The following is a 21,424-nucleotide window of genomic DNA, read 5'->3' as shown; positions in this document are numbered from 1 at the left end:
TTAAGACATACCCATAGCATTTGGAATTATATTTGTACTAATATTACTTAAATAGTTATTATACTAATGTTTTGTTATTTCTATATTATTATTATTTCCATTATTTCCAGGTGACGTTTGACCAAGTTTGTGAAGTGAAGTGAAATTTATTTTTGAACAAACGACCAAACAGAAAATCATTTTTTCACATTTTCACATAATTTCATGTTATGCCAATAAGGCACATAAATCAACATGTTCAAAAAAGGAGAAGGAAGAAGCTATTGCTTGTTTTTTTCCTACCCCTTTTATACATCATAATTTTCAACATGGTTGCTAATTAGTTTTTTCGAAGTACAGAAACCTGATTTATCGGAGGAAGATAATTTTAGAAATGAAAAGCAGTTTATACAATAATATAATGGAAAGAAAAATAAATAAATAAGATATGGACTATATAGCTGAAAACAGACAGGCAGAAGATTTCAATTACTATAATTTTCTAGTGTAAATGTTTTAAAGTGTTCTAGTTAAAGTTTGTCTGAACACATCTGGCACCCCCACAACATCCCCTTTCTGTATTTGCCAATCTCATAAACCGTCAGAGGCAGATTTGATCAAAGCCAATGGCATAATATAATTTTCATTTTACTGTGCAGTGAGTAAAACCGATGAGGCCGAAATTCCATGGAACATGCGGTGTGTTATGGCAGGCTGACGAATGTTTTACTCAGTCAAGGAAGCCATTGAAATGTTTTGCCTACCTGATAGGGCCTTATCTGCTACATAATCCATTAATGATTCAGATTTCAGATATTGAGGAAACTCCTCAATGATATGATAATGAGCTACTGGTAGGAATAGCAAGAGCTAATGCAAACAACCTTGTTTGGGCTGCTGGGGCGCGTCAGCTGGCCAGCACAGCGAGAGCAGAGCCGTGACACATTTACACTTTAAAATATTTTTAATAAGTGTTTAAAGTACAATAAACTATTTCAAAGTACAATAAAGTGTTAACAAATAAAATTATAATAGTCTTGTGCAGATGCCCTTGCGCTGGGCCGCGGGGGCGCGTCAGCCGGCCAGCATGCAAGAGCAGAGAGGGGCGTGACACATTTACACTTCATAAAAGGTTCATAAAAGTCTTGTGTGGATATTGTAACAATATATTTACTGTATTTGTTTAAATAAATAAGAATGTTTCTGAAAGTCAGTTTGACTTTAAATGTTTTACAAAAGTGTTTAAAAAAACAAAAAAGTGTTTAAAAAGCCAATAAAGTGTATAAAACTAAAACAAAGGTTCATAAAATTCTTGTGTGGATATTGTAACGATATATTTTCTCTACATCGCGGATTTTCACCTATCACGGGTGGTCTTGGAACCAATTATCCGCAATAAACGAGGGATTACTGTATACAAAATCAGTGTATATGCTGAGTATGCACTCTATGACATTTACATTTTTTTGTTTTTTCTACAGGTAATACATGTCGCCTGTGTTTGCGCTGGACACAAAACTAGTAGAGACATGGTCACACTAGTCAAGTCTGTCCTCTTTCACAGGTGAGAAATGTGGTGTATTATTCATTTTTAGAATATCACCAAAGTGTGTTATTAGCAGTCATCTAGGATAAAAGAATGGATTGACAGATAGGTCAAGTCAAGTCAAGTTTATTTGTATAGCCCTAAATCACAAGCAGTCTCAAAGGGCTTCACATAGACAAAAATAGACAATTATTCTCAAAGCATCCCCTGATCTTAAGCTCCCAAAAGGGCAAGGAAAAACTCAAAACCCCTGCCCGGGGAAAATGAGAAACCTTGAGAAGGGACCACAGATGGAAGGATCCCCCTTTCAGGATCACCAGGTTGTAATGGATGCAGAGAGGGCACAAATAATACATAATATGAAAATCAAAAGTGGATGTCCAAGTCAGAGCGAAGGGCTGCCAGAGGAGCCCTCTGCTATCCTGGCTGTGGAGGTTGAGCTGCAGTTCCCCCAACCTGAATTAGCCCACAAGAATCCAGATAGCCGCTGTCAGCTTGGGTGCCACCTAACCACCTCCCCGGCCGGGGAGGGGGGGGGGGAGAGAAAACAAAACAAACTCCGGCCGAATCGGCCACTCCAAGTTAGTTAAAGGCCATGTCATAGAAATGTGTCAAATTTATTTATATAGCCCTTAATCACAAAAACTTCTCAAAGGGCTTCACATGGCCACAGTTGACAATTATTGAGGGCGCTCGCCGCTATCAACGCCCGTAAGGCGGCGGGCCCTGACAACATCCCAGGTCGGGCGCTGAAAGACTGCGCTGGGGGGCTGACGGGTGTCTTCACGGACATCTTTAACATTTCCCTGCAGCAGGCCATCGTACCTTCGTGTTTCAAGGCTGCCACCATGGTACCTGTGCCGAAGAAACCTGCTCCGTCCTGCTTCAATGACTACCGCCCCGTGGCACTGACGCCCATCATCATGAAGTGCTTTGAGCGGCTTGTCATGGAGCACATCAGATCCATTCTCCCCCCCACCATAGACCCCTTCCAGTTTGCGTACCGAGCCAAACGGTCCTCTGAGGATGCCATCTGCTCTGCCCTCCACTCGGCCCTCACCCACCTGGAGAGAAGGGACTCGTACGTGAGATTGCGGTTTGTGGACTTCAGTTCTGCCTTCAACACCATTGTGCCGCAACGACTCATCTGCAAACTCGACAAGCTGGGCCTCAGTACCTACCTCTGCAACTGGCTGCTGGACTTCCTCTGTCAGAGGCCTCAGGGGGTGCGTGTTGGCGACAAAGTCTCCGCCAGCATCACGCTGAGCACGGGGGCCCCCCAAGGCTGCGTGCTCAGTCCGCTGCTCTTCACCCTGCTGACGCATGACTGCACTGCAACCTACAGCGACAACCGCATAGTGAAGTTTGCTGACGACACGACTCTGGTGGGTCTCATCACCAAGGGCGACGAGACTCAGTACAGGTTGGAGGTTGACCTTCTGACCGCGTGGTGCAGGGACAACAACCTCCTGCTGAACGTCAACAAGACCAAGGAGATTGTTGTTGACTTCCGGAAGGGTCACACCCAACACCTGCCGCTGACCATCGACGGTGCTGTGGTGGAAAGAATGAGCAGCGCCAGGTTCCTGGGGGTGCACATCAGTGAGGATCTCTCCTGGTCCACCAACACCGTATCACTGGCGAAGAAAGCTCAGCGCCGCCTGTACTTCCTGCGGAAGCTCAAGCGAGCGAGTGCTCCTCCGGCCGTCATGACTATATTCTACCGTGGCACCATTGAGAGCGTCCTCTCCAATTGTATCGCTGTTTGGGGTGGTAGCTGCACTGAATACAACAGGAAGACCCTGCAGCGCATAGTGAACATAGCTGGTAAGATTATTGGTGCTTCACTCCCCTCCCTGAAGGACATTTACACCTCCCATCTCACCCGCAAAGCGACCACGATTGTGAGCGATGTGAGTCACCCCGCTCACTCTTTGTTTGATCTTCTGCCCTCTGGGAAGAGGTACAGGAGCCTGCGCTCCTGCACCACCAGGCTCACCAATAGCTTTATACGCCATGCTGTTAGGATCCTGAACTCTCTCCCCCCTTCTGCGTAGCGTCCTGTACTTTTGCGCTGTGATTCTAACTGTATGCTGTATGCACACTTGCTCCATTTTTGCTCCTCTTATTTATTATGTTATTTGTTTATTTATTAATCACTCTTATTTATTCACTGTTTGTGCCTTCTTGTTTTTATTTTTTTTGTGTTGTTTACTTGTATGTGTATTGTGTACTATGTCTTGTCACCGTGGGATAGTGGGAACGTAATTTTGATTTCTTTGTGTGTCTTGGCATGTGAAGAAATTGACAATAAAGCAGACTTTGACTTTGACTTTGTCGAGTTCCCCTGTTCTTGACCCCCAGGAGGGCAAGGGGAAAAAAATTTGAAACCTTGAAAAGGGGCCACAGTTAGGAGAATCTTCCTTCCAGGATGATCATGTCATGTCTCGTCCCCAGTTTTGTTAGGTGTTCAGGTTGCCATGGTTTCTGTTCGGGTTCTGTCATGTCTCGTCCCCCTTTTGCTATGTGTCCCTGATCATGTCCATAGTTTGTCAGTGTGTCTGTGTGCTCGCCCCTCCCTTCCTGTGTACCCATGATCAGTGCAATCACACGCACCTGCCTCTCGTTACCTGTGTTGTATTTAAGTTCTGTTTGTGTGTCACTCGCCGTCGGAGCATTGCTTGAGATGTGCGGACAATGCATGGCTCACTGTCATGAGTTTGTTTGGTTCCTGTCTTTTGTTTCATGTTTTGGTTGGTCAGTCCTGTTAGTTTGTTGTTAAGTCACGTCAGTTTGCCGAGTCCTTTGGTTTCCACAATAAACCCTGGTCCAAGCTGCACTTGGTCGCCTCGCTCCATTCCTCCACCCCCGAAGCGTGACAGATCAGGCTGCAATGGATGCAAAACGGCCAACATTTAACACACAATATGAATAAATATCAAATAAGCTAATGTAGATGTCCATAAACAAATGAAGTGCTGCAGCAAATGGTCAAACCCCCAGTTCTTGTCCTGATTAGTTGATGTAGAACCAGCTATTTTCAGTTTGGGCGTCACATAGCCCCCTCCCAAAGCCAGGGAGGAGGGAGAAGGAGAGAGAGCACAAACGGCAATCAAATCCACCAGCGTAGTTTAATAGAAAAAAATGTGTAGAAACAATCAGGATAGCAACAATGCCTCTGAGCAATGTACTTCATTGAGGACAAGCGCGGGGTGGGAAAAAAAGGAGAGCCGTTCAGGAGTCAGGACAGCAGCAATGAGCCCTGATAGAGTGGGGTGTACCTCTGAGCAATGTGCATCACTGCGGACGTGACCGAGTTCAAGCGCAGGATGCGGCAGCCAGGCACGCACACCAACCGGCGTAGAAGGACTTTATATGTGAAAATATCATGTGTTTGTTCTTTTATTCACTGCAGGCACAATACATGCACAGAACAGTGTGGCGATGGTAATGTTGGAAAATTTAAAACATATAGGAGGCGAGGGCCTTCTGCCTTGCATCAACCATTACAAATTACCTGTGTCCAACTTCTTTAACGCATGTTAGTTTTTCTTCTAAGGACAAAAATATCCACATAAATCACACTCATAGCAGATTAGTTAAATCTCAGCCGATTATGTTAAGTCTGCGTTCAGGAAAAAGGTTTACAAACCTGAGCTGGGCTTTTCTCTTCGACAATGTTCCAATGCAAGATTATATTGCACCGCACACAAAGGTGGGGAGAAAGGTTCATCTTCCGTAATCATTCCTGGCGTCTCGTCCTGTCCTTGGCGGCCCTCGTGGTTGTCCTCGTTCTTCTCCCCACTTCTTGGTTTGTTTTCTCCAGATGATGCCAGTTCCTGCAGATATGACACTCACACCCTTTTCCCATAAAAATAAAGATCATGAAAAATATCACACTGCAATCAATACTTTTTGTACTCATCATAAGAAAAAAAAGACGTTCTTCCCAACGTCAGCTCTTTTTGTCATTTTGTACCAGTCTATTATGTCTATTTACTAATGTCCTTGATATCCCAATCGTCTTTTATGCCCAAATTCATTGTCTCATATTCCGGGCAAACTTGTTTATTTTGTCTCCCCAACTTAAAAATGTCGCACGTCATTCATTGTTAATTATATAAAAACCACAAGCAGTACAAAAACATCAAGCAGTTCAAGATAACATTAGCCAGTAGTTATAATACTATTTAGAGCAGGGGTGCGCAATACGTCGATCGCGATCGACCAGTCGATCGCCAAGCCACTATTGGTCGATCGCGTGATATTAATTAATTAATTTATTTTATTTTTTTCCGCACTTGACGCGTGTACAAACAACGGCGCTAACAACACAACACAAACACGCTAGCTCGCGAGTTCCCTCCAATTGTCAGAACCCTGTTTTTTCTCTTAAACTTAAGAAAGGGTATAAAAATGAGTGGGGCAGCTGGCCATAGTAAGAAGTATCACTTTCATAGGGAATGGGAGTAGGACTTTTTTTTCACGATGACATATATATATATACTATATATAAAATTTTTTTTTTTTTTAGTGGGTAGATCTTTGTCCATCCATCCATCCATCTTCTTCCGCTTATCCGGGGTCGGGTCGCGGGGGCAGCAGCTTCAGGAGGGACTCCCAGACTTCCCTCTCCCCAGCCACTTCATCCAGCTCCTCCCGGGGGATCCCAAGGCTTTCCCAGGCCAGCCGAGAGACATAGTCTCTCCAGCGCGTCCTGGGTCGTCCCCGGGGTCTCCTACCGGTGGGACATGCCTGGAACACCTCCCCAGGGAGGCGTCCAGGAGGCATCCTGATGAGATGCCCGAGCCACCTCATCTGGCTCCTCTCAACGTGGAGGAGTAGCGACTCTATTCCGAGTCTCTCCCGGATGACCGAACTTCTCACCCTATCTCTCAGGGAGAGCCCGGACATCCTGCGGAGAAAACTCATTTCGGCCGCTTGTATCCGGGATCTCGTTCTTTCGGTCACGACCCATAGCTCGTGACCATAGGTGAGGGTAGGAGCGTAAATCGACCGGTAAATTGAGAGCTTTGCCTTTTGGCTCAGCTCTCTCTTTACCACGACGGACCGGTACAGAGTCCGCATTACTGCCGACGCTGCACCGATCCGCCTGTCGATCTCGCGCTCCATCCTCCCCTCACTCGTGAAGAAGACCCCAAGATACTTAAACTCCTCCACTTGGGGCAGGATCTCATCCCCGATCCGGAGAGGGCATTCCACCCTTTTCCGAACGAGGACCATGGACTCGGATTTGGAGGTGCTGACCCTCATCCCGACCGCTTCACACTCGGCTGCGAGCCGCTCCAGTGAGAGCTGGAGATCACGGCCTGAAGAAGCCAACAGCACCACGTCTGCAAAAAGCAGAGACGCGATGCTGAGGTCCCCAAACCGGACACCCTCAACGCCTCGGCTGCGCCTAGAAATTCTGTCCATAAAAATTACGAACAGAATCGGTGACAAAGGGCAGCCTTGGCGGAGTCCAACCCTCACTGGGAACGAATCCGACTTACTGCCGGAAATGCGGACCAAACTCTGGCATCGGTGATACAGGGACCGAACCGCCCTTATCAGTTGGCTCGGTACCCCGTACTCCCAAAGCACCCCCCACAGAACCTCCCGAGGGACACAGTCGAACGCCTTCTCCAAGTCCACAAAACACATGTGGACTGGTTGGGCCAACTCCCATGCACCCTCGAGGATCCTGCTGAGGGTGAAGAGCTGGTCCACTGTTCCACGGCCAGGACGAAAGCCACACTGTTCCTCCTGAATCCGAGGTTCGACCTCCCGACGGACCCTCCTCTCCAGCACCCCTGAATAGACCTTACCAGGGAGGCTGAGGAGTGTAATTCCCCTGTAATTGGAACACACCCTTCTTAAAGAGGGGAACCACCACCCCAGTCTGCCAATCCAGAGGAACTGTCCCCGATGTCCACGCAATGTTGTAGAGACGTGTCAGCCATGACCGCCCCACAACATCCAGAGCCCTTAAGAAATCCGGGCGGATCTCATCCACCCCCGGGGCCTTGCCACCGAGGAGTTTTATAACTACCTCAGTGACTTCGACCCCAGAGATTGGAGAGTCCGCCTCAGAGTCCCCAGGCCCTGCTTCCACAATGGAAGGCGTGTAGGTGGAATTGAGGAGGTCTTCGAAATATTCTCCCCACCGACACATGACGTCCCGAGTCGAGGTCAGCAGCACGCCATCTCCACTGTAAACAGTGTTGACGTTGCACTGCTTCCCCCTCCTGAGACGCCGGATGGTGGACCAGAATTTCCCCGAAGCCGTCCGGAAGTCATTCTCCATGGCCTCGCCAAACTCCTCCCACGCCCGAGTTTTTGCCTCAGGAACCGTCGAAGCCGCGTTCTGCTTGGCCACCCGGTACCTGTCAGCTGCCTCCGGAGTCCCGCAGGCCAGAACGGCCCGCTAGGACTCCTTCTTCAGCTTGACGGCATCCCTTACCGCCGGTGTCCACCAGCGGGTTCGGGGATTGCCGCCACGACAGGCACCAATGACCTTACGGCCACAGCTCCGGTCGGCCGCCTCAACAATGGAGGCGCGGAACAAGGTCCACTCGGACTCAATGTCCCCCGCCTCCCCCGGGACGTGGGAAAAGGTCTGCCGGAGGTGGGAGTTGAAGCTCTTCCTGACAGGGGATTCTGCCAGACGTTCCCAGCAGACCCTCACAGAGCGTTTGGGTCTGCCAGGTCGGACCGGCATCATCCCCCACCATCGGAGCCAACCCACCACCAGGTGGTGATCAGTTGACAGCTCCGCCCCTCTCTTTGCCCGAGTGTCCAAAACATGCGGCCGCAAATCCGATGACACGACTACAAAGTCGATCATCGAACTGCGGCCTAGGGTGTCCTGGTGCCAAGTGCACACATGGACACCCTTATGCTTGAACATGGTGTTCATTATAGAAAATCCGTGTCGAGCACAGAAGTCCAATAACAGAACACCGCTCGGGTTCAGATCGGGGGGGCCGTTCCTCCCAATCACGCCCTTCCAGGTCTCACTGTCATTGCCCACGTGAGCATTGAAGTCACCCAGTAGAACGATGGAGTCCCCAGAAGGAGCGCTCTCCAGCACTTCCTCCAGGGACCCCAAGAAGGGTGGGTACTCTGCGCTGCCGTTTGGTGCATAGACACAAACAACAGTCAGGACCCGTCCCCCCACCCGAAGGCGGAGGGAGGCTACCCTCTCGTTCACCGGGGTGAACCCCAATGTACAGGCGCCCAGCCGGGGGGCAATAAGTATACCCACACCTGCTCGACGCCTCTCACCGTGGGCAACTCCAGAGTGGAAGAGAGTCCAGCCCCTCTCGAGAGGGCTTGTACCAGAACCCAAACTGTGCGTGGAGGCAAGTCCGACTGTATCTAGTCGGAACTTTTCTGCCTCGCACACCAGCTCAGGCTCCTTTCCAGCCAGAGAGGTGACATTCCATGTCCCAAGAGCCAGCTTCTGCAGCCGGGGATCAGACTGCCAAGGTCCCTGCCTTTGGCCGCCGCCCAGCTTGCACTGCACCCGACCCCTTTGGCCCCTCCCACAGGTGGTGAGCCCATGGGAAGGGGGACCCACGTTTCCTTTTCGGGCTGTGCCAGATCTTTGTGACTTGGTCATTTCAAAAGTAGCTCGCGAGCTCAAAAGGTTTGCCCACCCCTGATTTAGAGCTATTGAGCCATATGTATGTCTACTAATTATTAGAATTTATTCAAACACATACCCAAAAAAATGTCTAATAAGAGAAGTTGTTCAAGTAAATTGATTCCTATATTCGAATATATACTTGTGCATTTTAATTAATTATTGTGTGTATGTAAATGTATGCTTGTGCACTTTAATTAATAAAATATGAACATGTTGATTTTCTAGCTAACAGGGACTCTGAAACCTATTTTTCACATTAATAAAGGTAATAAGAAAGGTTTATGTAGCGCAAAAGTATTGGGGAGGGTTTAAAAAGCTTTTTGAATTGTGTACTGGACCAAAATGCAACAGGAGATTCATGCACAACTGTGACTCACTTTGGTTTCGCTATGCCTTAGTGTGGTGTGGTAATTCTGAGGTTTGGACCCTTTGCATTGCTAGGCAAGAAAACCCACACTTTCAATTGACTTACAATACACCCATGCTCTCTAGCGGCCAACAAGAAACACTATATGTTGGAAACTTCAATACATTTATTTTTAAATTTCTAAATAATGCATATATCGTATCTACTTCGCGGATTTTTGTTTTTCGCGGGTGGTTCTGGAACACATATCCTGCGAAAAACGAGGGATCACTGTATACATATGTTTTCAGGGCAATCGGAATAACAGCACTGCAATGAGTTTTCAAACGGTTGGAGAGACATTGCACGCTCAAGAATATTTCCAAACCCTACAACACATATTGCGTTCAGAAAATTTTATCAAAGGTATTGTCTATTGATATTATGTCAATCAGGATACATATTGATATAGAATTATCGCCCAGCCCTATCTTCAAGTATCGAGTTGGATTTGAGTGTAAAAGTCCAAGTTAATCACACTTGCGTAAGGAGATACCATTGACTTTTGTGCCCCCTATCAATTGGAATCAAAACTCTTAGAAGGACATGGAAAGACAAACAACCCTTCTAGGTTGTGTTCAGTTTTTATGAGGAGAAGATCTGATAACATGATCTTTATAAAAGTGTTCTAATGATGAAATGATCAGTGAGTTATGGCAAACTTTGTCGATGGTGGCCATGTGTTAAAAATGATCAGCTCAAACATTCCAAATTATTCTGCAATGTCGTTGTTTTTTTGATAAGAAATTAATATTGTTATTTCTTAATGTCTTAATTATTGTTTAACTCATCGAGCTGACTTTTTCCCCTCAATCTTCCAGGAGAAATCCTCTTCACTTTCATTTAATCACTGATGCTGTGGCCAACCAAACTTTGAGCACCCTATTTCAGTCATGGATGGTCCCTTCTGTGCAAGTTAGCTTTTATGATGCAGAAGATCTCAAGGTAAGAGTATGACAGGCGTGTGCATACTTGCAAAGCTTGTCCCAATGGTTGTACTTTGCCCTTGTTCTCCAATGCCCTTGCCACCTTCTTCTTGTTAGTAAAACATGAGTTACTACAATTATCATATCAAAAGACAATCTCTGCTGTCTAAGGTAGCTGCGATGATTCGAAGATGATAAAGGTCTTGTCAAAAATGTGGTTCCCCACTAAGTTTAAAGAGCATCAAAGTGAAACAGTCAATACAAAATCTGCAAAGAGCAGATAATGCTCACACATGAGGTCCCAACTTTTACACAGATTGTGAAATCACACTTGTTTCAATTAATATTTTCTGTCAGAAGAATATTAGACTTTGATTATAAGTGGATGGTTCTTCAGGTATTAGTTTGGCCTGTAACGTTTTATAGCAAGACAACCACCAACAGTGATGCCAGTAATGTCTTGTGCTTTACAGTTACATGTTATCCCGATGACCACTTTTTCTTGTAACGAGTATACTTAACTCATTACTCTCTCCAGACCAGTAATCACATTAGTTTCTCATATAAGCGTTTCTTTATTTGTGACCATAGTGGATGGAAGGATGGAAAGAATGGAAACTAGGCTCTATAGCAGACATGGGCAAACTACGGCCCGTGGGCCACATCCGGTCCACGGGGCCACTTAATCCAGCTCGCCAAAGCTGAATAAATTGTAGTAAACATTTTTTGGGGTTATTTTCTCTGCAATGACTGTGCTCAGTGGCCTAGTGGTAGAGTGTCCGCCCTGAGACTGGAAGGTTGTGGATTCAAACCCCGGCCGGGTCATACCAAAGACTATAAAAATGGGACCCATTGCCTCCCTGCTTGGCACTCAGCATTAAGGGTTGGAGTTGGGGGGTTAGATCACCAAATGATTCCCGAGCGCGGCACCGCTGCTGCTCACTGCTCCCCTCTCCCCCAGGGGATGGATCAAAATCACATGGGGATGGGTTAAATGCAGAAGACAAATTTCACCACACCCAGATGTGTGTGTGACGATCATTGGGACTTGACTTGACTTGACTTGACTTCACCAGTAGATGGGGAAACGCCCGCCCGGAAGTCGTGTCAGATAGCTCGGTGCACACAAGTGCGTGTACCTATTCAGTAAGTAGTACGGACCCGGCGCACTCTGCGCTCTATTTCTATCAGTGCCGAATTTCGAGTATTGGCTGTGGCGTCAGCATTCTCGTAATTCGCGCGCTGAGTTTCCAGATACAGTTTTACGCTGAAGCCACCCACAAACCTTCCCCTGGAATCCTTCCATTAAAATAAGTGGCCCAAGGAAAAGAAAGGTGGACACTGAGTGCCGAGTGTTTAAAAAAGAGTGGAAAATTTGGCTCGACCTACATGTGTGAGCAGACGTTCAGCCACATGATCATCAACAAAGCCCGTCACAGATCTAGGTTAACGGACCAACACCTCGGCTCGATCCTACGAATTGCAACAAAAATCTTTAATGCAGACTATGATGCACTAGCAAAAAAGGGGGCCCAACAACACTGTTCCCACTGAAAATGAAGGGGAGTTTCTCTAGTTTGTTGTAAAAAAAAAATGCATTTTGAAAATAATTTGTACAAATAGCAGGGATTGAAACTAGCGACCATTCTCATTTTCAAACAATGCAGGATGCTCAAGGACATTGATGCACCACCTGTTTGCGACTAATCTTAACTTTTAAAGTGCTTAAGGCCAACTTTAAGGAAGTGTTTCCCGTTTCCTCACCTCTGTCACCAGGTGTTTGTGAGTTAAAGCTCTGCTCTGATTTTCAGATATCCGTCACCGTGTTGCCGTTTTGATTTCTTTATTACTTTATTTAGATGTATTCTTTCACTGATTCTTCAAGATGATGTATTTGGTCAGAATGTTTGCCGTGTGATTTCACCTCATAAAATAAACATCTTTCATAAATCTGACCTGCAGGCGCTGAAGTGATGGAAACTGTTCATAACAGTGCCATATTTAATGAGAATTTCAGGGCTGTGGACTCGGACTCGGACTCGGGGACTCGGACTCGGTCGGACTCGGTCATTTTTGCCGGGCTCGGACTCGGCCTCGGTGCTGATTTTGACCGAGTCCACCGAGTCCGACAATAAAAACAATACGTTCATATCAACATTTGTGTTTATTTTTCGTGCGTATTTGCTTCGCTTGAGTTCAATATGGTTTTTGGTCAAACGCGCATGCGCGTGAGGGGAAATCCCGCAAAGGAGGAGGGACAAACAGAGCGATTGGTTTTGCTGGCTTTTTAATGAATGGCGACTGTGACTACGGGGGCCCATTAGGTCCAGAAAAGCTGACAAGACGCTTGCCAAAATGGCAAGGAAAAAATGCACAGCTAAACGAATATATGACGATGAACACAGGACGTTTTTAACAGAGTTAAAGTTGTTTTTTGTTGAACGCTATGGCAAGCCATTCTGCCTGATATGTCGGACGTCATTGGCGCATTTAAAAGCTTCAAATGGTCAGCGCCACTTCAGCTCACTTCATGCCAATATCGATAAGGACTTTGCAAAAGGGACTGAATTTTGCAAGCACAAGTTTGGAGACTTTGAAAAGTCAGGCAGAAAAATAGGTACAGTTTTTCAAAAAAATTACGAAGCACTCAGAGACTGTCACACTTGCATTGTTTCAACTGGCTTGGAACATTGCACGGGCTAAAAAGCCATACAATGAAGTGGAGTTCGTTAAAATATGCCTCAGTGACGTTATTGAATTTTATTTTCATCATGCTGCTGAGAATGCGCGTAGGAATACTGTCCACAGCCCTGCTTGCTTGTTATGAAGACAAATTTAGTTGTTGCGTGCGCGCCCGCGCCTGCCTGCCTGCGTGCGTGCACGTACAAGACCCACAATGCCCCGCGCGCAGCCAAGATGGAAGAACCCGGGAGTAGCGAGAGAACAAGTAACAAATGTCAAGTAAATACAATATTTCAAATACCCAAATAAGTTACTTAATTTGTATTCTTGAGCTGTTTTATTCTGCTCGATTATTTATTCAGATTTGTTCCCAGAAAGACAACCTACTTTGGAACACATTTCAAAGGGATTAGACAAAAATGAAAAACATTTGTCCTCCAAGGCTGCTCTCTCTCTCTCTCTCTCTCTCTCTCTCTCTCTCTCTCTCTCTCTCTCTCTCTCTCTCTCTCTCTCTCTCTCTCTCTCTCTCTCTCTCTCTCTCTCTCTCTCTCTCTCCCTCCCTGTCTAGCTGTCTAGCTGTCTCTCTCTCTCTCCCCCTTCTTTGTGTCTCGGGGGTGAGAGTGCTTTGTAGTTGTGATTGTTCATCCTGATTCATTCACATTCACATTTGTGTCTCTTCCTGCACACGTGGGTTCGTGTATGAGTGCTTTTTTGCAGTTGTGATTGTTCATCCTGATTCAGTCACATCATCACATTCGGCTTCCTGACTAATCTTTATACTGAATAATAATAAGGCCTTTGTGCTGACAACTGCTTACAGTGGCTTTCTATTCACTCACATCTAACTGAGGAAAATCTGCCATGACTTTAAGCCGTTTATATTCGTTGCTGATGCTCTTCTACAGATCCAATTACATTGACTCAAGAAAATCAATTAACGTGCATTATTTGTAGACATTCACTTAAAACGGTTCACTAAATATTTTCCATGTGAAAATAGTTTGACCTTGTTTAACCTGAGCTATTGTTTTATACATAAAAATAAGAACTTTTTATTTTGTCGCGAACTGAATAATATAACTGTTTTACAGGTAAATATTGTTTAACTTTAAACACAATTATTTTGAATGGTAAACTGTCTCATATCCCGTCAATATTTTATACACATGATGTCAGGGAATGAGTGGAGCAGGGAGACCAAACGCAGCTTGGACCAGGGTTTATTGAAGGGAAGGGGGGTAGGAGACACAGGCGGGAAAGAGGCTTACGGACAGCGGGTAGGAAACAGAATTCCACTCGGACCAGGAACAGATTTGGGACAGGTTCTGACCGTGAACCTCCACATGAGACCGAGGGGAAATAGAAAAGCAGTACAGGAATAACAGGTGCGGACACAGACGATGTTGGATTTAGTCCACAATTTGGGAAGCGCGCTATCTGCGGCTCACGGCAAAACCCATAGCCAATCACCTGTTATCCAATTCACTCACTGCGTGCTCATTTTCATTCTTCAGTTTTAGGAAAAGAATAAGACACCGAAACAAAAATTAGACTTACACAGGTTGGTTGAGTTCAATCACAATTCTTGTTAAGAAAGCTCTGTTGTCAGGAAAAATACAATAAAGCGCTTTCGTGCGACAATGCTCAAGAGCAGAAAGTCCCCATTCAGAAAAGGCAACGTTCAAAGTTCCTTGGTCAGCTTATATTCGGTTGCACATGCCGGTGTGGGCGGAGTTTGATGGGGGATGAGTCCAGGGGGCTGGGGCAAGTTTGCAGGAGAGTTTGATTCCATGAGAGTGGGTGCTGGTTCGGTGAGAGCTGATTCCGTGGGGGTGGGTGCTGGTTCCCTGAGAGCTGGTTCCGTGGGAGTGGGTGCTGATTATGGGCGATTCGGTGTGTGAGTATGTGGAGGTTTGACTTGGTGGGGGCTGATGTTTTCCATCCCGTCTTTCGGCATTGGCAATCACATTTGGCCGGGTTCTTGGCTGTTTTCCCCTTGCCGCTCTCCCTCTGGCACCTCTGCTGGTTTTATCTCCAAGTGTACTTCCTGTAAACATTTTCCTCCATTCTTGCACAACCAACCTTCTGCTTACATCCACTTCACCCACTGTCACACATTGTCCATTCATCATCCTTCCAATTTGTCATTATGTACGAAATTATGTGAAGTTTTGGGTGTGACATAATCAGTTCGTTAATGTTCCCTGACTATGCAACGTTCTTACTCGCCACATACCAGGCATTTGTTTGTTTGTTCTGTTTAAATTCTATGTACTTACTTACTTTCATCACGTTCTTAGTTTCATCATGCTTTCAACCATATCTTTTCATTGTTAGGCAAAACATTTCCCTCTGTCCAGAACATTCTGTAATAATCCAAGGCAAGCGTCTAGCATTAGGCAACATACGACGTCATATCAAGCATTAATAGAAACATAAGATATAATCAAGTACTGAACATTCTTAAACGCCTTTGGCAGTGTCCGTGATTCAGAAAAACATCAGGCATGCATTAAACAGTTCATTAAGGGTCATTAAGCTATTCAGGCAATATACCAAAAAACATTTATTTCAAAGTGCACAGAAATACATATCAGATTATGAAGTTATAAAAACATTTGTCATTACCACATATCAAATATGTCTAGTTATGTCTACTTTATTGTTAAAATGTTTCTTTTAGTGATTTAATATGTTAATATACTTGTCTGCTTATGTACTTTATTCAATGAGGTGTGAGCATATGTTTTTGTAGCCAGGCAGGATTTTTTGTTATTTTACCCCATTTCTTCAACGACAGGGAGAAACACACGAGCAAGGTTTAAATACGTGAGGTAACAAGAGGGAGCAGGTGACAGTCATTACGGTGTGAGGGGTGTGGCTGAGGAAGTTGCCGGCTGAGCGAGGGTCCTGTGGCACGGACGTGACACGACATTAAAATGTTCAATAATGTCGAGTCAGCATGGGTCAATTGGTCATGTCGTCGAGTTGAAACGTGACTCAAATGTGGATATTACATATAATGTGCGCATCCAATTTCTATGTACTTACAGCAATTTAAATAAAATGAAACAAGGCTTTTATGCATTTCTGGAATCATGAGAGTATTTGATTTACTTTCTGTGCCTTGGGAATAAGTTTGTTTGTTTTAATTTTAATATTCCCATTTCCCACGAACTAAAAGTTGTGAATTTGAAAATAAAATCTATTTCCTGAGCTTCATAAAGTAACTAATATCCTTGAGGATTATTATCCAAGTTATTATCTAATATAACATTTCAAGCATGTCCTCTTGAGGTGTCTTCATTTTAGGGCTTTTCACACTTCGAAAAGTTGTACGACAGAATATTCCTTGCGAGCTGGTTTAAGCTCATAAATGCACAGCGATGCACCAACTACTACATTATGTTGCATGCTAAAATTCTAGCTGCCCAAGTGTAATTGCAAGAAAGCTGCTAAAGTATTGTTGTATTTAATACCTTATGTTTATGAGAGAAAATATCCTAGATTTAATTTTTTTTTTAATTGGCCACTGAAAATGTTTCTACACAATAAAAGACAGTTTGCTGCTACACACAAAAAAATACAAATCTGTTGTTAACAAATTGGGTTTTCATTACAATGTGAGATGTATTAACTAAAAATATTCTTTACCTAAACCCACAATTACTCATTCAACATTCCTGTTATATTGTTATTATTTATTATTATTTTATTATATAAGGCAGTTCTTTTGTTCAGACAAGTGAAACACACACGGAAAATACGGTATATTATATACCATGAATACGATCAGTACCAGTTCTGACAGAACCATCTGTCGGGCTACCACCCAAAAAAGGCTTGAATATGAAGCATACACAGTAGTCAAACAGTCTTGATTTTAGATATCAAACATGCTCAATTTTACAATATTTTACTCTTTTGTTTCAGTCGGACGTATCATGGATACCAAACACTCATTACTCAGGTATTAACGGCTTGATGAAGCTGACTCTAACCAAAGCCCTGCCACATGATCTGTCAAAGGTCATTGTCTTGGATACAGACATCACATTTGCCACTGATATTGCTGAGCTCTGGGGTATTTTCAGGAAGTTCACAGGTAAGCCATTTTGCATTTTTATACAAAAATACAAATATACAAAACCTTCCCTCAAACACAAGGTCAAGATGAAATGCTGGTCTTTTGTGAACTCACAAATACGGCGAGAATTCAGCCTGCCTTTAAGGTTAAAACTTGCTTTACTAAATGATATTTTGAAGACAATTTAATATAACGTCTTCCAAGGAACATGGGAGAGTTATCCGTCCATCTATCCATTTTCTATACCGCTTGTCCCCACAGGGGTCGCGAGCGTACTGGAGCCTATCATAGCAGTCTTCAGGCAGTAGGCGGGGGACACCCTGAACCGGTTGCCAGCCAATCACAGGGCACACAAAGCCGAACAACCATCCGCACTCACACTTAGGGGCAATTTGGAGTGCTCAATCGGCCTACCAAGCCTGTGTTTGGGATGTGGGAGGAAACCAGAGTGCCCGGAGAAAACTCATGCGGGCACTGGGAGAACATGCAAACTCCACACAGGGAGGGCCAAAATCAAATCCTCCAAACTGTGAGGTGGAGTGCTCCACCGTGCCGCCTGATGCAAGTGTTAGTAAGCTCACTTTTATTTAAATCAAAAAGTACTCTATGGCCCAAACTGATGGCGAAACAAGTCACACAAATGAAAGGCACTTCTTTTGCTTGCTGGCTCATCTCTCATTTGCTCCCCACCCCCTCTTTCTTTCTTTCTTTCTTTCTTTCTTTCTTTCTTTCTTTCTTTCTTTCTTTCTTTCTTCTTTCTTTCTTTCTTTCTTTCTTTCTTTCTCTCTCACTCTCCCTCTGTCTCCGTCTCATCTCGTTTGTCTTCAAGTAATTGCTGCTTCCTTGGTTCCTTGCTGCTCTTCTGTTTTCATGCAAGAAGGGAAAAGATTGACAAAGGAGGGAGGCAGGAGGAGGTAGAATGTTTTGGAGTAACGAGATGATAAGACATGTCTGTCACTCCTCGATGTTGTCATGTGAGATGCCTCCTAAAGATTACGTCAATCTTTGACGTGTCACAAATGAAAGGTCTGCGTGTCATGATTACTATCACCACAAATCTCCACTTTATGCTTCATGTTTTGAAAGTCAAATATCCACATTGTTACCCCGTCCACACCCAATTTGCGCAATGCATATTTGGAATGACTCATAAATGGAGAAGATGGCGCCGCGGTAGTGGCGACACGTTTGCAGCAGCTCCGTCGACTCGTCTGTATATTGTCTCGTTTTATATGTTTTTTTTGGACTATTTTCTCTTTTTTCGCAGTCCTGTGTTTACCGGGCAGAAACATGTTTGCAAAAACAGTGAGGCTGGCCCTTTTATTTTTCCTATTTTTCACCTGGTTCATCACCCCAGCAACCACCGAAGCAGGGAGTAAACGCTCCATTGTTTACACCCGTGGTCAGCTGTTAGCCCTCTGTAGCCAAGGGAAGCTAACCGGCTACAAGCCCAATGTTTCCCCCGAGCTGAAGAGGAGGAAAAGAGGACAACGCTCGGGTGTTATGTGCCGGAAAAAGAAACGCCGCTTCAAGCCCACACTCCCCACCATCATCACCGGGAATGTGAGATCCATCTGTAATAAGATGGATGAGCTAACGGCGCTGGCATGGCACCAACGGGAATACCGGGAATGTAGCATGCTGCTGTTCACGGAGACCTGGCTAACGGAGCAAACACCGGACTCTGCCGTCGCTCTGGACGGGTTTAACCTGATAAGGGCAGACAGGACACGAGAGAGCGGTAAGAGGAAAGGAGGGGGGCTTGCTGTGTTTGTGAACGATAGATGGTGTAACCCTGGGCACATCACTATCAAAGAGCAACTCTGCAGCGCGAACATTGAGCTGCTAGCCGTTAGCATGAGGCCACACTACCTGCCGCGGGAACTCTCGCACGTTATCGCGATAACCGCGTACGTTCCCCCTAATGCTAATGCCGACGCAGCCCGCGATGTCCTGCACAGCAATGTAAGCAGGCTGCAAACACAGCATCCACATGCCCTCCTCCTTATTACCGGGGACTTCAATCATGCCTCTCCTTCATCCACACTTCCAACTTTCAGCCAATATGTCACCTGCAGCACCAGAGGAAATAAAACACTGGACCTTTTTTATGCCAACCTTAAGGAGGCATATACATCATCCCCCCTCCCCCCCCCTTGGAAGATCTGATCAAGATCTGATCCACTTTCTCCTCCTGTATCAGCCTCTGGTGCACAGGCAACCAGCAGTCACCCACACCAGACAGATCTGGTCTGAAGAATCTCTGGAGACTCTTCAGGACTGTTTTGAGACCACGGTGTGGAACGTGTTCTGTGAGGACTATGGGGACGACATCGACGGTCTCACCAGCTGTGTCACAGACTACATTAACTTTTGTGTAGACTCCACCATACCCACCAAAACAGTCAGGGTTTTTGCAAACAGCAAACCTTGGATCACCCCTGAGATTAAAGACCTGCTCAGGGAAAAAAGGAGGGTCTTTAAATCAGGAGACAGGGACCTGCTGCAGAGGGACCTGAAGAGGAAGATCAGGGAGGGGAAGAGCAACTACAGGAGGAGGATGGAAGACCAACTGCAGCGGGACGACGTCAGCGGGGTCTGGAGGAGCCTGAACACCATCTCAGGACGTAGCAACTCCAGACCTGCGCTGGACAGGGATCAGGAGTGGGTGAATGACCTGAACCGGTTCCTCAACCGGTTTGAACAACCATCCACTCCTCCCCCCACCCACCCAGCCCTGCTGCAACTTCCCCCGACTGGAGCCTCTTCTGCTCCGAGGACTCTCACCTCAACCACGCCCCCTGCTACTTCCCCTCCAAAACCCCCCAGCCCACTCTCAACTCCACATACAATAACGTGCAATAACCATATGTGCAATCATACTATGTGCAATATCTGTCTACCTCACACTCTTTTTACCTGCTTTTTTTGCAGTTTTTTTTTCTTCCTTTGCACTATTTTTTTTATCTAATATTTTTTTTATCTCCACTGTATATTGTGTATTTTGTATATACTGTCCATATTTTTTGATTATATATACCTTCTACTTTTTAAAATCTTTTACCCCCTTCCCCGCATGCGTGTGTGTGTGTATATGTTAAGTGTACTGCTGCTAACATAGGAGTTTCCCCATTGAGGGAATAATAAAGGATTATCTTATCTTATCTTAAATGCTTATCCGTTGCATTGAATGTGAAGAACTAAAAAAAAAATTATTTTCTTTATGTCATCAAGTGCTTCTGAGAAATAGCAACCAAATTGCTGCAAACCTTACAAACAGGTGTGGTTCAGTATTGTAACCATAAGCCAGTGTAGTCAAATCCTTTGGTATCAAGTACTGCCCAAATAGAATATACACTCAGTAGAATATGTATATTCGACCAAAAATAATCAAGAAATGACACAAACAAGGATTATAACTATTTAATTGAATAAGTCCTGCATCGTTTACGGTCCACCTGGTACACGCCAATTTTCGGAGAACTAGAGATTTCTACACAACTTCTGCGTCGCATTCCATGTTTTTAGGAGTAAGGAGGTAGGAACGTCGTAATTAAATGTTTGAGACGAGACTAGTGGCCTGTGAGCGTGTACTCTGCTTCAGCGTCAGGTAGGCGGTAATGTGTTCTTGTGCTTCCACCTATTGACCAAAGTGAATACTTTTTATATAGCCCAGACCGGGGGCTTGGCATCAGAAATATATCAAGCAAAATAAATAAAAACACTGCGATTAGTGGTCATCCTATATTCAACGGTACTACACCTAGATAGTTTTGTTAAATTTTTTTAAGGCCACTATAATAACCATTATAGGATCTTTGTAAATAAATAGGACTATAAATGTAGAAAGTCAAAATATTTCTAATTAAAAATCTAAGTTATAATTTTTGAGCATTGTTATTGCATAGTAGTCTATGGCATACTGCTCAACATTATGCTACAGTGCCTTGCGAAGGTATTCGGCCCCCTTGAACCTTTCAACATTTCAGGCTTCAAACATAAAGATATAAAAGTTACATTTTTTGTCAAGAATCAACAACAAATGGGACACAATCGTGAAGTGGAACAAAATTTATTGGATAATTTGACCTTTTTTAACAAATAAAAAACTGAAAAGTGGGGCGTGCAATATTATTCGGCCCCCTTG

At 44.9% G+C, this 21,424-nt stretch overlaps 1 protein-coding gene across 5 annotated transcripts in view; it reads left to right on the top strand.

Moving 5' to 3' along the window:
- The window catches only part of LOC119120063 (LARGE xylosyl- and glucuronyltransferase 2), a 61,146-nt gene that overhangs the window by 19,973 nt on the left and 19,749 nt on the right, over window positions 1-21,424 (top strand). For 4 of the 5 annotated variants that reach the window (XM_037246671.1, XM_037246667.1, XM_037246669.1 and 1 more), the window contains 3 exons: window positions 1,461-1,543; window positions 10,404-10,527; window positions 17,124-17,295. In XM_037246671.1, coding sequence (XP_037102566.1) covers window positions 1,509-1,543; window positions 10,404-10,527; window positions 17,124-17,295 — 331 coding nt within the window. In that variant the 5' untranslated portion in view covers window positions 1,461-1,508. The remainder of the gene's footprint in view (window positions 1-1,460; window positions 1,544-10,403; window positions 10,528-17,123; window positions 17,296-21,424) is intronic. The other variant, XM_037246668.1, reaches the window with a different exon arrangement.

Source organism: Syngnathus acus, chromosome 3 (genome assembly GCF_901709675.1).
Source record: "Syngnathus acus chromosome 3, fSynAcu1.2, whole genome shotgun sequence".
In the NCBI taxonomy this organism is placed as follows: Eukaryota; Metazoa; Chordata; class Actinopteri; order Syngnathiformes; family Syngnathidae; genus Syngnathus; species Syngnathus acus.
The sequence above is the reverse complement of the archived record's forward strand: the minus strand, read 5'-3'. Positions and strand labels throughout refer to the sequence as shown.